The sequence below is a fragment of the Balaenoptera physalus genome (assembly GCF_965194825.1).
Source record: "Balaenoptera physalus genome assembly, chromosome: 1".
Classification (NCBI taxonomy): domain Eukaryota; kingdom Metazoa; phylum Chordata; class Mammalia; order Artiodactyla; family Balaenopteridae; genus Balaenoptera; species Balaenoptera physalus.
The window spans coordinates 194923626-194939868 of record NC_138882.1 but is presented as its reverse complement, the minus strand read 5'-3'; the positions used below and the strand labels follow the sequence as shown (position 1 = coordinate 194939868).

The 16243-nt window shown below is 55.8% G+C and overlaps 1 protein-coding gene across 2 annotated transcripts in view; it reads right to left on the bottom strand.

Annotated features, from left to right (window-relative positions):
* The window catches only part of MMEL1 (membrane metalloendopeptidase like 1), a 42682-nt gene that overhangs the window by 8801 nt on the left and 17638 nt on the right, over positions 1-16243 (bottom strand). The window contains exons 2-10 of one of the 2 annotated variants that reach the window (XM_082462961.1): positions 10345-10422; positions 9578-9637; positions 8428-8589; positions 8171-8251; positions 5363-5458; positions 4878-4996; positions 4228-4293; positions 2692-2826; positions 2520-2609 (exon numbers count right to left, since the gene is read on the bottom strand). In XM_082462961.1, the coding sequence (XP_082319087.1) occupies positions 2520-2609; positions 2692-2826; positions 4228-4293; positions 4878-4996; positions 5363-5458; positions 8171-8251; positions 8428-8589; positions 9578-9637; positions 10345-10422 (887 nt within the window). The remainder of the gene's footprint in view (positions 1-2519; positions 2610-2691; positions 2827-4227; positions 4294-4877; positions 4997-5362; positions 5459-8170; positions 8252-8427; positions 8590-9577; positions 9638-10344; positions 10423-16243) is intronic. The other variant, XM_082462960.1, reaches the window with a different exon arrangement.

Below are 16243 nucleotides of genomic sequence, written 5' to 3'. Positions count from 1 at the left end.
TAGGTTCCGGCACGTGAATAGACAGAGAGACCAATGGAACAGAAGACAGTTTAGAAATACACACACAGGTACAAACGCACAGACCCAGACGTGCACACAGGCACAAGTGCACAAAAAGACACTCGGTCTTTAATCAAGTTGGCACACAGTGCAATGGCTAATGGGGGAGTCTTTTCAATAAATGGTGCTAGATCATCTGGACAGCCACAAGGAGCACATGAAACAATTCCTTCTTCTCACTGTATACAAAAAATCAACTCAAGGTAGACTGTCGACCTAAACAACCTTGGCAGGCAAAGATTTCTTAAGCAGAGCACAATGAACGCTAGCCGTAGAGAAAGGATCCATCCGTCTTTGATCAATTGGACTATTTTAAGCCCTCCTTTAAAAAAAAGAACCAGTATGAAAGTAAAACAGCAGGCTGCCCACTGGAAAGGACATTTACTACACAGAAACTGACCAAGGGGTCACATCCAAGGTATTCAAAGAACTAAAAATCAGTGAGAAGAAGGCAGATATCCCAGTAGTACAGGTGGGCAAGAGACGTGAGCAGACACTTCACAAAAGGGGCCACCGTCGGCCAGTCAGTGTGAAGTAGTGCTCAGGGAAAGTCAAATCCAACCCAGATGAAATTCTGCAACATGTTCATCTGCAACACATCCATAGATGGGCTAAGACGGAAGGAATGAGCACCGCCAAGCTTTGGAGGGGGCGTTTCACACACTCCTGTTGGGGAGTGTAAATCTGTGTGATGATTTTTGAATGACTTGTGTCCTAAGACCTGGCCACTTCATCCCTAGGCGGACACCTGACAGAAATGCTCGCGTGTGCGTGCCAAAAGACGTGCATGAGAATGAACGTAGCAACATCGCTTAGAAAAGTCCAGAAGTGGAACTGAGTCAGAGGCCCAGCAAGAGTAGAACAGGGGCACAAGCTGTTGTGTGTTCTTAGGATCGATCGTACAGTGATCAGGGTGAGTGAGGGGTTGCTGCTGCCCCAGCGAGATGAGACGTAATGACGGTGAGATGTAGTCTCACCTACAGAGCGTAGAGGAAAGCAGCCCGGTGCGCGCGTGTGGTGGAAGCCGGGTGCTGGCTGCTTTGGGAGGAGGGCAGGGAGGGGGCTGTGCGGATGGGCTCACGTGTGGCGATTCTAAGCTCTATAAACGCATTAGAGTCCAGACGCCCCGAGCCCTGGGCTCCTGCATGTGGCCACCCCTGCTCTGGGGCGTCTCCACGGCACCTTCTGGCCATCTGCGTTCCCTTCCTCTCACTGCCCACGTTTGGTCCATTTGCAAGTCCTGCTGGTTCTCCCTTCCAAATGCATCCACGAGCCACGCCTCTCAGCACTTCCGCTGCCGCTGTCCCAGGCCGCCACCTGGTCCCGCCTAGGTTGTGCTGCAGCCTCCTGACCTGTCTCCCTGCTTCTGGCCCTCAGTCCCTTCCCTGTGTCCTCAGCAGCCAGGTTCTCTTCGCTATGAGTCAAGTCCTGTCCCATCAAAGCCGGTGCCTTCAAAATGGCCCCGGAGGCCCGACACGGTCCACCCTCTCTCCCCGGCCTCGGCTCGCGCCCAGCCACCCTGCAGCCCCGGCCTCAGGACCTTGGCACTCGCTGTTCCTCTGTCCCCCCCTTGCCTGCCCTCTGACACACTCTTTTTCCCCGACCCAAGCCCTGGGCGGGGGCTGCCTGCTTCGTCCATGGATGGAGTCGGTGCCAGAGCACGGCTGGCCCCTCAAAGTGCCCGCCTGGGAGGGGGCGAGCTGGCGGGGGTGCGGGGTGGTGTCACAGCAGGCCACCACTGGGAGCCGGGAAGGAAGTGTGGGGGACGATGGGGCCTTCTGGAGCACCAGGTGCAGGAGCCCCGGGCAGGGTCCCGAGTTTTCCCGTCTTGTTCTATGGCTCCAGACACTTAGGTTTTCTGGTCAGAGGAAGGAGCTTCGGGTCCTGCCTCTGACGGTGGGTTCCGTCCGCAGCTGCACCCTCCTCCCTCTGACTTGGGCCCCAGTCGCCGCAGTCAGCTGGCTCCATCCACAGGAGGAGGCCCCTCTGACCGCTCAGAGCAGGCAGAGTGAGTGCGGGGCCTTGGGGGGTGCAGGGCTGAGCTCCCCCTTCCCGGGCTGGGCTGCCCTTCCCCAGCCCAGGCCCCTGAGCCTAAGCCTGGCCAGCGGGAGGGGGAGGGTCCGGGGGTCCGGCCATGGGGCCCTCTGTCAGGGGCAGCGCTGCGCTGGGGCCCCGAGCTGGGCCTGGGGACAGGGAGCCCTGGGCGGGGGGCCTGCCTGACTCGGGCGGGCGGGTCAGCGACCCCCCCCCCCAAGGCCTCTCCCCTGCTCAGAAGACTTGGGACGTCGTAGCGGCCACGTCACAGGCGGGTGGCCCCGCATCCCCAGGCAGCCAGTTGACACCTGCCGTCCTCGTGGGGACATGTCCCCGTTTGGGTGACCGGTCCCGTGGGCCCCGCTTGGGGTGGGTGTGTTTGAGGCGTAGGGGAGAGAGGCGGGACAGGCACGGCCGGGACTCACCTTCAGACTGAACTTGCTCTGGAGCTGCTCCAGGTCCATCCTGTGGTACAGGGCGGTGACGTCGTGCCGCTCCTCCGGGGGGGCCGTGGCCTGCAGCGGGGCGGGTGGTCACAGGGGCGGGGCAGCTGGCCTGACCCCCCCGACCCCGTCCGCCCCCAGTCCGCGGCCTCACGTTGGCCAGCTGCGTCTCCAGCTCCAGCACCCGGGCCATGTCCTCCCGCACCAGGTCGCTGTTCTTGGGGAGGTTCATGTCCGCCCGAAGCATCGTGGCCACCGACACCATGAGCTGCAGGTAGGCCTCCCGCACCTGAGCCAAAGGATGAGGACACAGTCCGGCGGCCTCGTCCACCTGGGCCCCATGGAGCTCTCTGTGGGGGTGGGGTGGGCATGTGCCACGAAGCAGCCCCCGGCGTGCTCATCGGCTTGGGGGTTCCAGACGGCCCACGCCTCCCAGACCAGGGGCCCTCAGCGCTGGAACTCATGCTCCTGGCAAGCTGGTGGGTGGGGAGGCTGTGAGCCCCGTGGGTGGACGGCGCCTGCTCCCCAGACCTGCTGGATGGGCTGCTCGCCCACCCACAGCCAGACGCTCAGGGCCGGGCTCCCTGCTGCCTCCCTTCTATGTGTGACCCCGGTGCCTGAGCAGCTCGCACAGGACCGGAGACCTATTCCAGTGGACCGCACGGCTGCATATAAAGTGCGGGGCACACAGTAGGTGCTAGTAAAGGCCCAGAGCCATCGGGCGCCAGGGTTCAGACGGGCTGCCCTAGCCAGGCTCGCCTAGGCCGGGCATCAGGAGCTGGGCCCTGAGGCTGTGTGCTCCTCCTGGACCCGCCTTCTTGGGGCCTGTCTGGGGGGGGCGTTTCCTCGTTTGCAGGCAGGAACCACAGAGGACACCTTTCCCCAGTTACTTGGCATCAGGCTGGGCTGATGCCCCCAGGCCGGTCTTGGCCAGCAGCTGCCGGGCCTGATCCATGGCTGCCGGGCGTGAGCCCTTCCAGGGGCCCCAGTCCCTGCTGCTCTGAGTTGGGTTCCTTGGGCTGTTCTCCCAGCCCCACTGCCCACTCCACGGCTCCTTCTTTTGGCCACACTTGTCTTTTCTCTTGGCGGGACCCTCCCAGCCTAGCTCACAGCCCACCTCCTCCACGAGGCCCACCACACTGCTTCCAGGCCGTGGGCCACGTCACCCCTGTCTTTCAGTCTGCTGCCCCTCTTCCTCCCCGACCCTCCTTCCACACCCCCTGGCCCTGTCCCACGCGCCTTGCTGTTTGGTTCCCCATTTCTCTTCTCCTGGGTGCAGGAGTCGGGTGGCTCAGGGAGCGGGCTCAGGGCCCGGGTGGCCTGCATTCGGATCTCTACAGGCCCTGTGCAGTGAGCCGGCGGTGTGGACCGCAGTCCTGCCCTGGCGAGATGGGGATGGCAGGGTGTGCCCCTCGGGGCTGCAGGGCTGATCCTGCCTCTGGGGGTTCAGGGACACCCCTACGATGGTGACAAAGGCAGGGGTCCACGTCTGCGTGTCCAGCCCTCAGCGCCGGGCTTGAGCCACGCAAGTGCCCACAAAGGCTAGCTGGGGGGTTAGTGTCGAGTGGACACACAGGGAGCTGGGCCACAGGTGGGCCTGGAGTGATGGGCGGAGGGCGCCCAGAGTGGAAGGGGCCGGCGGGAAAGCGCCAGTGGGGGCAGGTCCAGCGTCGGGCTGCCCCCGACTCACCTTCTGGTCGCTGCCCGCACTGAAGTAGTGCTCTCGGGACGGCATGCCCAGGGTGGGCTGGTCTATCTGGAGACAGAGCGTGGGAACCTGGGCATGGAGCCGGGACACCCCTGGCCTTGCCGAGGTGGGCCCAGCCCTCTCCCCTCCACCATGCTGTGCCTGGCAGGAACGGGCGCTCCATCTGGAGCGTGTGCAGGTACTGGGCCCTGACCCCCGCTCTGGGGCTGGACTGCAGGTGGGCTGAGGGGTGGCCAGGGGGTGCGGGCCACCCACAGGGCCTCGGACAGCGCCCCTCCCAGAGCAGAGTGTATATTCCACGCGGGGTCCTCTGCGGCCTATCTGTGGCCAGTGGTGGCTCTCTGAGGTCGGGCTTTCTGTGCTGGTGCCAAAGGCCTGGACGGACCGTCCCGAGGACCAGCTCGGCACCTGGGCCGCCCCTCTGGTCAGGACACGGGCCCCGGGAGGCCCAGCAGAAACCCAGACCATCGGCACAGGTCCCCTGAACTGCAGGTGTGGATGATAGCAGGGCCCTGGGAGCGTACGCGGGCCACCCGCCCCCTGTGGTAACAGCTGTCCCCCCGCTGCCCTGCGGGAGCCCCCAGCCAGGCCCAGGGGACCCGGCCTACGCGGCCCCCTGGCGCGGCTCGTACGTAGATGATGTGCTGGCTGGAGTCATGGTCGTCGTTCCAGATGAAGAGGTCGATGAGGACCCGCCGGTTGAACCGCGCGTTCATCACGGCCAGCTGCTGTTCCAGCTCCCACCGGGGGCCTGGGGGCCAGCACCCCACGCTGGAGACCTGCCAGGACCTGGGGTCCTAGCCCCGCCCCTCGTGCAACAGGGGATCCCGGAACTATCCCCACAGAGCCCACGGGGATCAACAGGGCCCTGCGAGCAGCGCTGTGCGCCCCCCACCCCCCGAGTACAGGGAGCAGAGCCCACGCTGAGAGCCAGAGCCCGGGCCCTTCCCTAGGGCTCTGGAAGGAGCCCCTCTGCAGAGTGGAGGGCACCAGCCGCTGGGAGCCCGCCAGCAGCTGCTGCAAACTCTCCGGCTCGGGCCTGGAAGGTCTCTGTTCCAAGGAGCCCCAGGCCCAGGGCCACCCGCCCACACGAGGCGGCCACCAGGCCCTGCCTTACCTATGCTCTCGCTCCACTTGTCCATGGCCACTGGCCAGCCTCCTACCACCTCCAGGATGTCCAGCAGGGGCTGCGAGTCTCGCTTTTCTATCTCACCTGAGAGGGGAGGGAGCGGTCGCTCACCCGATGCCCTGGCGGGGAGGTGGGGGGGCGGGCGTGACGCCCGTGGGCACATGGACCCGCGGGGATGCTGGCGCCCAGCGCGGAGCCTGGCCCTCCCGGTGCAGACTCTGCAGCACAGGACACGCAGGGGCCTGGAAAGAGCAGAGACGGGACGCAGGCGGGAAAGGGCCTGGGGCTGATGAAAGCACAGGCGCCAGCAGGACAGGGGTGTGGAAAGGGAGGTCCCGAAGCTCAGAGAAGCCCAGGCGGTGCTCTGGAAGGCCGGGAACGGGCAGGGGCGGGGGTCCAAGCCGGCGGCTGGAAGCCCGCGAGCCCTCCAGCTCCAGCATCGGGTGGACGGAGCTGCTGACAGAGCACGGAGCACAGCTGCCCAGCATGGGGGCGCCCAGGAAGCTTGGGAGAACTTGGCACAAGAACCCGCAAAGGTGGGAATAGAGCTGGCCCGCTGCCGACGGGTGGAGGCTTCGGGGCGGGGAGGGCCTCGCCGGTTGGTCGCCTGACCTGGAGGGGTGGGCTGGGAGGGGAGCGGTCCAGGGGGAGGGGGCGGCTCCAAGGGCGCCCTGATGGGGGCTGGGGCCTGGGGGAGCGAGAAGCAGGGTGTCCCTCGTGGCTGGTGGGGGCACACTGGGCTTTCTTTCTTGGGTCCTGAGTTGGGAGCAGGGACAAAACCTAGGGAGCTGCCAGTGACGGGTCAGGTCGGCTTTCTTGGGCAGATCGTTACAGGAGTTACTGTTTGGCTTCCTGGGCTGCTTCCCGCAGGTGATGGCCTGGCCGCCTGGCTGCAGACCGGGGCTCAGAGTTGTATTTTTATACACGGTCTGGCCATTGTCCTGTTGTATATTTGGTCTCTCAGGCCAGAAACTCTATACAGGTGGGAACACAGCGCATTTCCTTCACCTGGCAGGTGCTGGCCAGACTGGACCACGTGACCTCCTGTTTCCATGGGGAGGAGAGGAGTGTGCCAGCCCAGGACCCCATGTAGACACCCCGATAATGCTGGGGGCCCTAAAAGTCTCGCTATTAGGTACACTAGAAACAAACCCCGCCCTCCAGGAGACCCCCGGGGAAACAGCCAGCCTCGAACCCTGGTGCCGAGGAGGGGAAGCGGTCCCCCAGAGCAGCCGGAACCACGGGCTGGGTTTGCAGGCCCCCAGGCAGGCGCCTGAGGGAAGACGGGCCGGAGGGGCCCAAATGTGTGAGTCCTCTTAACAGGAACCAAAGCACTGGGCAACTCCCCCCAACCCCTGCCGCACAACACACACATACACACAAACACACACTCAGACATACACACATACACACAAACTTACACACACATAGATATATATACCCATATACACACATACACACCATAGGTATAATGCCCATATGCACATATATATGTACACACATATACACACAAAACACCTAAATACACACAGACACACATATACACACATAGACATACACACATACCTACACACACATATACACACAAACACACATATGCCTATACACACAGACATACATATGCATATACACATATATACGTACCCACATATATACATGCATACACACATGCACATATAGACACACAGACATACACATAGACATAATACCCATATACACATATATGTACACACACACAAAAACGCATACACATAGACACACATATACACACATGGACATACACACACACACATACAGGCATACAGACACATATATATACCCAAACACACACACATAGACATAATACACATATACGTGTACACACATATACACACAGAAACACATAAACACACACATACATACACATCTTCCTACACACGTGCATATACACACACACAATAGACATGCATTTGCATCCACACACACACACACACACACACACACACACAGAGTATGATTATCTCTTGATTCTGTCTAAGTCAGGCTCCTGAACCTTCTGCTGGGCCCATCACTGCACCTCCTGGTAAAATCCAGTTTTAGCGAGAACTCCGCGTGGTCATTTTAACCAGAATGCCCCGCCCGCCCGCTGAATATCTGATCCCTCTCGGTAGCTGACCGGAGTCCTCGGCCCTCACTGTCCCCCAGGTGATGTCTGACTGCCCGGCCTGCCTTCAGCAAGAATCCCATTAGGCTAGTTTTGCCAGACATCACCTCCCCCCACACCCCATGTTTCCTGTTAGTAATCTTCCATTCACTGAGCCCCTCCTGCCCCTCGGCTATAAACCCTCCCCTACCTGCCCTTGCTGTATCTGGAGTGGAGCCCAATCTCCTTCCCCGTGCTAGACCCCACTGCAGCGACGCCTGCACCTACTGAGACGGCCCTGAAGAGTCTGCCTCTTACCGCCTTTACCAAGTGTCCTGAATAACGTTTCCTTCAAACCACACACAGGCACGCGCACGCGCACACACACACACGCGTGTGCGCGTGCATTTTCCCTGGGCCTCCCAGGCAGACTCTTCAATGTCTTCCTCCTGCCCGGGCACAGCGTGGCTGGCTGGGGTCAGGGTGTGAGCCGGTCCCGGGCAGCTGGCAGTCAGCCTGGACCCCATAGGGCACCTGGGCCCGGTGGCCAGGCAGGGGGGCACACAGCTCCCACCGGCACGAGTTTGGGGCGGCGCCCACTCCACCGTGCCCTGTCGCAGGGCCACGGGGTCCTGGAACAGGGTCCTGGCGGGGCAGCTCCATCGGCCACTCACTCTCGTTCATGCAGGAGCGGTACAGCGTCTTGGCCTTCTGTACAGCTGGCCGATCCTTGGTGGTGGAATTCTCCAGCACCCCTGTGGGCAGAGGAGAAGCTGGACAGAGGCCTGAGGAGGCTGCTGGGGAGGTCAGGTCAAAGGTGCCCGTGTCCCTGCCGCACCCAGTGGAGGCCTTTATCCCAGGGGACTCCCTCTCCCCGGTGCCCACTGGCTCGACGGGCTGTCCCCACTCCTCCGGTGGAGGCCGCGCTCACCTTTGAGAATGGTCTCCAGCTCATCCCGGAGGATGTCGAAGACGCTGTATCGCGAGTTGGTCTCGGGGACCACGTGGCGCCGCAGCCAGCCCCCGCACGCGTACTGGTAGAAGTCGTCACAGGGGTCCTTGGACGGGTCCATGTTCTGGAGGATCCTGGCGGCTGCTCGTCCCCAGGGGGTGCAGAGGAAGAGGGGAGATCCGGTGTGGACAGCCCGATGGGCTGTCGGGTATTCAGTCACGGCCCTGTGCCCTCAGAAGCGTTAGTCACCCCGGGACCTCAGGGAGGTCGGCAGCAGGGCCTCCAGTTCTAAGGACCCCGGTTATCAACCACGTGAGCTCGGACCCCGTGGCCTCTCCGATCCTCCGCTCACACATCTGCGAACCCGGGACGCCTGCGGTCCCACAGATGGCCAGGTGTTGGCCGAGCCCGCCCGGCTCACAGCCAGGGCTCAGCACTGGCCCTGCCCCTGGAGCCCCCTTACCGGTCAGTGTGTCTGTGGGGGAGGGCAGCTCTCGCCCACCACAGGGGTTTGTTTGCTCCCAGAACCCCATGTGGCAGGGACAGTGGGGGCCCCAGGTTCCCGGCAGGATGCTCTCTGCAGAGGTGGCCAGGCTGGACCCCAACCCAGGACCCTCCCTCGCCTTTCCGTTCCACTTGGCTGGGACCCCGCAGGGGGCAGCACCACAGGAGTCTATCCACTACCCAACGTGGGCAGAAAAATCACATTTCTGAGTTTTTACACTAGTGTTTCTTCATACCATTTTCACTGTGTTTTATCTGCAAATAATGGCACATGGTGCCCAATTTTAAGAAAAATTCCTGGGAGAAAACTTGAGAGAGTGTGTGTGTTTGTGTGACCTTCTTCCTGTAAATGCAAAAAAGAGCACCTGGGGTCCCTGTGCCAGCTTCACTGTGGTCATGGGGGCCTCTGCAGGCAGGGGAGCAGCTTCCTGGGGGGCAGGGGAGGTGAGACACCCGCAGTAGAGTCCCTGCCCCCAGGCGCATCCAGGGTCTGCCCACCAGCCCAATGCTGTGCCTCAGGAGTGGGGTGGCTCCCCGTGGCCTCGAGCAGTGCCTGTGCCAGCATCACTGGGGGTCCCGAGCCCCCTGGTGGGGCTGTGGAGGGCTCGGAGGGAAGGGGGCTTACCTGCCATCACGCAGCCAGGGGTGGTGCAGGTTTCGCCTGTGTCCTTGGGCTTTTGGATGTCTGTGGGCAAGGAGCAGTGTGGGCACTTGGCGAGGACGATCGGTGCCGCTGGGGCTGGCGGGGTGGGCGGGGCACAGGTGGGGTGGGGAGGGATAGGGCGGGCAGGGTTAAACCTCGGTCACCCCCACCCCCATGGGCGGTCCAGCCTGGGCCCTGAGGGCATCTGGAGGGCAGTCTGCATCCTCCCTGGGCGGCCCAGGCCTGGGGCCTTAAGTGAGGGTAAGCTCATTCTGGCTTGACCCCTGCAGTGACCTGGGAGCCCCTTTACACCCTCTGAGCCCCACGGCTGAGGGCTGAAGCTGGCCATTCTGCCCTCCTGCCTGTCGGCCCAGCCAGCGCTCACCCATCAGGCGTCACCTCCTCCAGACAGCCTGCCTGTGCGGCCCCGTCCCTGCACGCCCTTACTCTCTCCCAGCCCCCCACCCCCTCACCTGCTGGTTGTATCACTGTGCACCTGCCGAACCGCAGGAGCAGCTCCCTGGAGCTGCCGGTTCCCAGGCGCCCAGGAAGCATTCTGCATCCAGCAGGTGCCCACGGCTGCATCCCTGCCACTGCCCTTTCTCCCCATGGGACCCTGGTACCCTGGGCAGGGCCCCCTGTCCTGCCGCACACCCCCGGGCCTGCAGTGGAACCCAGCCTGGCCATGCGGGGTGCCATTTCCTAGCACCCCACTGCTCGGGTCGTGTTGGGAGGGAAGACAGGGCTACCTCGGGGTGTTCGTTTTACAGTGGTCTTCTCTTCCTTTGAGAAGCAAAGGCGGCTAGTAAAGAGTGGCAGCTGCTTCCCTGGGGAGAAACACAGCACTCAGCTTTCCTTCTGCCGCCACCGCTTCCCGGGTGCCTTGGGGCCGACCTGGGGCAGCACAGGCATTCTCCTGCGGAGGGGGGTCCTGGGGGCTCTGGGGATTCCTTGTGTAGGGCTGCGACCCCTTCCCGCTGTAGTGAGGGCTGGTCACCAGGCAACCAAGACACAGGGGCTCCAGCAGAGCTCAAACCTGAGCAGAGGGGGAGGGGGCTCCCCTGGCTTGTCAGCCCCACTCTCCAGGCCCACCGGCCCTGGGGCCGCAGCTGACGGGCCCAGAGGGGTCCTGAGGCAGAACCTCTTCCCCTAAGAAGTGCCCTCTGACATCCTCCTCTACCGCGGGGTCATGGGCCTCACCCAGGCCAGGGTGGGCAGCTCCTGGGGTCTACCAAGACAGGGACGATAGGCCCTTTAAGGGGGAAAGGATGTCCTCTGAGGGGTCTCTTTCTGACCCACTGGCCTCAGCTCCAGCCCCTCCACCTGTGCGGGCAGCTGAAAGCGCAAAGCCGCCCTCCCTCATTTGTCCACTACGTGGGGGGCGGGCACTGCCTGGTCAGCATCGGCCTGGAGGGGGTGCGTGAGTGGAGGGAAGGGGGAGGGTCAGGTCCAGGGAGAGAGCCCACCAGGCCTGGCCGCCTTCCCCATCAGGGAGACCCACGGAGAGTTGGGCAGGAGGGAACAGGGCCTCATCCAGGTCAGGGCCGTGGGCAAGCCTGGGACCCGGTTCAGCCCGGCCCCTGAGACCGCAGAGGGTGTAGGAGGCCCTGAACGTGCTGGGTGTCCCCTGGGGGCCTGGCCATTGGAGGGAGTGTTTATGAGACGTGTGATCTGGGGGGCGGGGGGGTGGGGAGAGGTGTTTCTCCTCCACCTGTTAGTGGCTGCTCTTTCCTCCCATCCATTTGTTCATCCATGAATCCAACATTTGCTAATATTATCGACCAGCCCTGGTGCTGGGCTCTGGAGATTCAGGTCTGAGTCTCACACGGGCCCTGCCCGTAAGGGGCCCCCAGTCCAGTGGAAAAGGAGAAAAGTGATGCATGGATTGAGGCAAACCGTGGACGGTCCCGTGGATCAGAAACAGAGATGCAGTGCTCGGTGGGTGCTACGTCTGTCTGCCCCACGGCGTCTGCTGGTCTCAGCAACCCAGGGCCTCTGGACAGGGGCCACGCCCTCGGTGGAAGAGTGAACTAGGCATCTGAGCTCTGGCCAAAGAGATGGTGGGGGAGAAGGGGTCTTTGCTTCTCATTAGGACGCAGAAAGTCTAAGCAGATTGTGGCTACCACCTAACAAGGACAGCAAGCTGGAGAAGCGACATGAGAGCTGAAGACATCAAGAAACCTGAGTGAACCGAATTCCAGAAAGGGCCGAGCCCTCCCAGGACCAGAGGGACCTGCGGCTATTTCACCTGCAACCGGGGCAGCAGGAGGGGCAGGCCTCCTCCAGGAGGGTCATGGAGTGCGGGGATTTTTAACAAGCCCTTTGCTCCTGCCCGTGGGCTGGAGGGAGGGATCCGGTTTCCAAGGAGCCCCTGTTACACAAGGCTCTGGTTCTTTCTCTGGGGCCTCCCATAATGCAAGGCGATAATGCAGGTGAAGGCAGGGCCAGGGCAGGAAAGCTGGGAGAAATCCTCCTGCATGAGGAAACAGGCAAATGTGGCCCATAACCAAGAAAAAAAACCCAAAACAGTTCAAAGTGGATTCGTTGGTGACCTGATGTCAGAGTTAGCAGACAAAGTCTTTAAAATCACCATGATAATTAAGATAAAGGGTCTTGTACAAAAGACGGAAAAATATGTAGATAGATGGTGAATTTTACCAGATAAATGGGACTCTACAAAAGAACTAAATAGAAATGCAATAAAAAGAGTGAGGAATTCATTTTTTAGGTTTAACAACACACTGAATACTGCAAAAGAAAGTATTAGTGTCAGCATATATAGGTCAGTATCAATGATCCAACCTGAAGCACAAAGGAAAAAGATGAAAAAACCGAATGGAGAAAAACATCTAAAAAACACCCAGAGCTGACATGGTAGTTAACAGTGAGAGACTGGGTGATTTCCCCTAAGACTGGGAACAAGCAGCACTGTCCTCTCTCATCTCTCCTATCCAACATCACATGAGAGGTCCTACTGGTTCAATATGACAAGAAAAGGAAATATAGGTAACACAGACAGGAAAGGAAGTAATACAACTCTATTTGCAGATGACATGGTCATCTATGTAGACAACAACAACAAAAAGCTCCTGGAACTAATAAGAGACTATAGTAGGTGGCAGGATACAAGATTAATATACAAATTGCTTTCTTATATATTAGCAACGAACAACTGGAATTTGAAATTATCAAAGCAATACCGTTTACAATAGCACCTAAAAAATGAAAAAGTTAGGTATAAATCTAACAGAATATGTACAGGACCTATATGTGGAAAACTATAAAACACTGATGAAAAAAATCAAATATGTAAAGAAATGGAAAGATATTCCGTGTTCATGGACCGGAAGACAGTATTATCAAGATGTTGATTCTTCTTAACTTGATCTACAGATTCAAAATAATTCCAATCAAAATCCCAGCAAGCTATTTTGTATTTATTGACCAACTGATTCTGAAGTTTGTATGGAAAGGCTCGAGTAGCTAGAACAGACAACAACAATGAAGAAGAATGAAGTTGGAGAGACACATGACTTGATTTCAAGACTTACGATAAGGCTACAAGTAAGCCTTGTAGGAATAAGGCTACAAGGCATAGTATTGGCAAAAGAAGAGACACATAGATCAATGCAACAGAATAGAGAGCCCAGAAATGGACCCACACAAATACAGTCAACTGACCTTTGACAGAGGAGCAAAGGCAATTCGATGGAGAAAGTATAGCCATTCAATAAATGTTCCAAAAGGAAAATTGGACATTCAAATACAAAAACAAACCAAAAAAATTAGACACAGGCCTTATGCCTTACACAAAAATTAACTCAAAATAAACCACAGACATAAATATAATATGCACAACTGTAAAACTTCTTGAAGAAGACAGGAGAAAACCTACATGACTTTGGGTTTGGTGATGACTTTTAAAATACGACACAAATAGCATGATCCATGAAAGAAAAAATCGACAAGTGAGACTTCATTAAAGTGAAAATTTCTGCTCTGTGAAAGTCTTGTTAAGAAAACGAAAAAAGAGCCACAAACTGAGAGAAAATATTTGCAAATACATATCTGATGAAACACTGGCATCCAAAAAATACAACGAACTCTTAAAACTCAAAAATAAGATAACATAATCCCAATTAAAAAATGGGCAAAGGATATGAAGACACCTCACCAAAGAAAATACACAGTTGAAAAGTAAACATATGAAAAGATGCTTAACATAATTTTTCATTAGGAAATTGTAAATTAAAACAGCAGTGAGAGGGCTTCCCTGGTGGTGCAGTGGTTAAGAGTCTGCCTGCCAATGCAGGGGACACGGGTTCAAGACCTGGTCTGGGAAGATCCCACATGCCGCGGAGCAACTAAGCCCGTGAGCCACAACTACTGAGCCTGCGCGTCTGGAGCTTGTGCTCCGCAACAAGAGAGGCTGCGACAGTGAGAGGCCCGCGCACCGCGATGAAGAGTGGCCCCCGCTTGCCGCAACTAGAGAAAGCCCTCGCACAGAAACGAAGACCCAACACAGCCAAAAATAAATAAATAAATAAATTAAAAAAAAACCCAAACAGCAGTGAGATACCATGACATGCCTATTTGAATGGACAAAATAAAAAACTGATGATGTCAACTGCTGGTGAGGGTGCAGAGCCCTGGGAACTCACTCATTGCTGGTGGGAATGAAAAACGGTACAGTGGGAACCGTTTGTTGTCTTGGAAGACAGTTTGTCAGACTCTTAAAAAACCAAACACTGTCTTACAATATGATACAGCAACTCCATTCCTAGGTGTCTAGCCAACTGACTTGAAAACTTATGTCTACACAAACACCTGAATGTGAATGTTTATAGCAGACTTATTTATAACTTCAAAAAACAAAAAACAAAAAACTAGAAGCAACCATGATGTCCTTCAATAGGATTATGAATAAACTGTATTACATTTATTGAATGGAATTATTATTCAGCAATAAAAAGAAAAAAGCTTTCAAGCCACAAAAAGACATGGATGAATCTTTTTTTTTTGAATGAAAAGGTAGTTTAATGTCAAGAAAATATATCAATAGATTGAAATCACCACATTTTATTTCTTTCATCTGTCTCTTTAAAAAATTGATAAGTACTTCTATTGCTCTCTCTTGTACTAGGCACTGTCCTAAGTCATTTACATATTTACTCCTTTAAACCTTCTATTATCCCTGGGCGAAGGTTCTATTTTGCTTCCATTTCTTAGCTACGACTCTAACCCCAAGGAAAGTAAAGCAACATTTGCAAGTTTTTGTGGATGGTCAGTGATGGGACCAGTACAGGAACATCCGAAGTCTGTGCTTGGAAACAGTGCCCCATGTTGACACTCACATTACAGATGAAAGGAAAGGAACCGTGCACTTACATTATAGATTAATACCCACATAACAGGTTAAAGGAAGAAAACATGTGCTTCTCTCAAAAGTTGTAAAGAAAGCATATCTATTTCTAAATATATTTCCCAATTTCTTTTGCTTGTTTTCTGACCTTTGTAGTGCATTTTGCCATGAGGAAAAATTTAATTCTTATATAATTAAATGTATCCTTTTTTCTTTGTATCTTAGAAAGGTATTCCTAATGAATAATTTACTTCAAGTCTCCCAGGTTTCTGATACTTTTACAGTTTCATTACTTTTTACTTTTAACTAGTTGCTGTATCTAGAATTTATTAATGATAGCCATATTTTCCCACTTCTATTGAATAAGTTTTGCTACTGATCCAAAATGTACCTTTTATTTTAATCTCAATTCCCTTATGCTCTTGCATCTAATTTTTTTTTGACATCTTTATTAGAGTATAATTGCTTTACAATGGTGTGTCAGTTTCTGCTTTATAACAAAGTGAATCAGTTATACCTATACATATGTCCCCATACCTCTTCCTTCTTTCATCTCCCTCCACCCCACCCTCCCTATCCCACCCCTCTAGGTGGTCACAAAGCACCGAGCTGATCTCCCTGTGCTATGCGGCTGCTTCCCACTAGCTATCTATTTTACGTTTGGTAGTGTATATATGTCCATGTCACTCTCTCACTTTGTCCCAGCTTACCCTTCACCCTCCCCATATCCTCAAGTCCATTCTCTAGTAGGTCTGTATATTTATTCCCGTCTTGCTCCTAGGTTCTTCTGACCATTTTCTTTTTTTCTTTCTTTTTTTTTTGTTTTTAGATTCCATATATATGTGTTAGCATACTGTATTTGTTTTTCTCTTTCTGACTTACTTCACTCTGTATGACAGTCTCTAGGTCCATCCACCTCACTACAAATAACTCAGTTTCGTTCCTTTTTATGGCTGAGTAATATGTCATTGTATATGTATGCCACATCTTCTTTACCCATTCATCTGTTGATGGACACTTAGGTTGCTTCCATGTCCTGGCTATTGTAAATAGAGCTGCAATGAACATTTTGGTACATGACTCTTTTTGAATTATGGTTTTCTCAGGGTATATGCCCAGTAGTGGGATTGCTGGGTCGTATGGTAGTTCTATTTTTAGTTTTTTAAGGAACCTCCATACTGTTCTCCATAGTGGCTGTATCAGTTTACATTCCCACCAACAGTGCAAGAGGGTTCCCTTTTCTCCACATCCTCTCCAGCATTTATTCTTTGTAGATTTTTTGATGA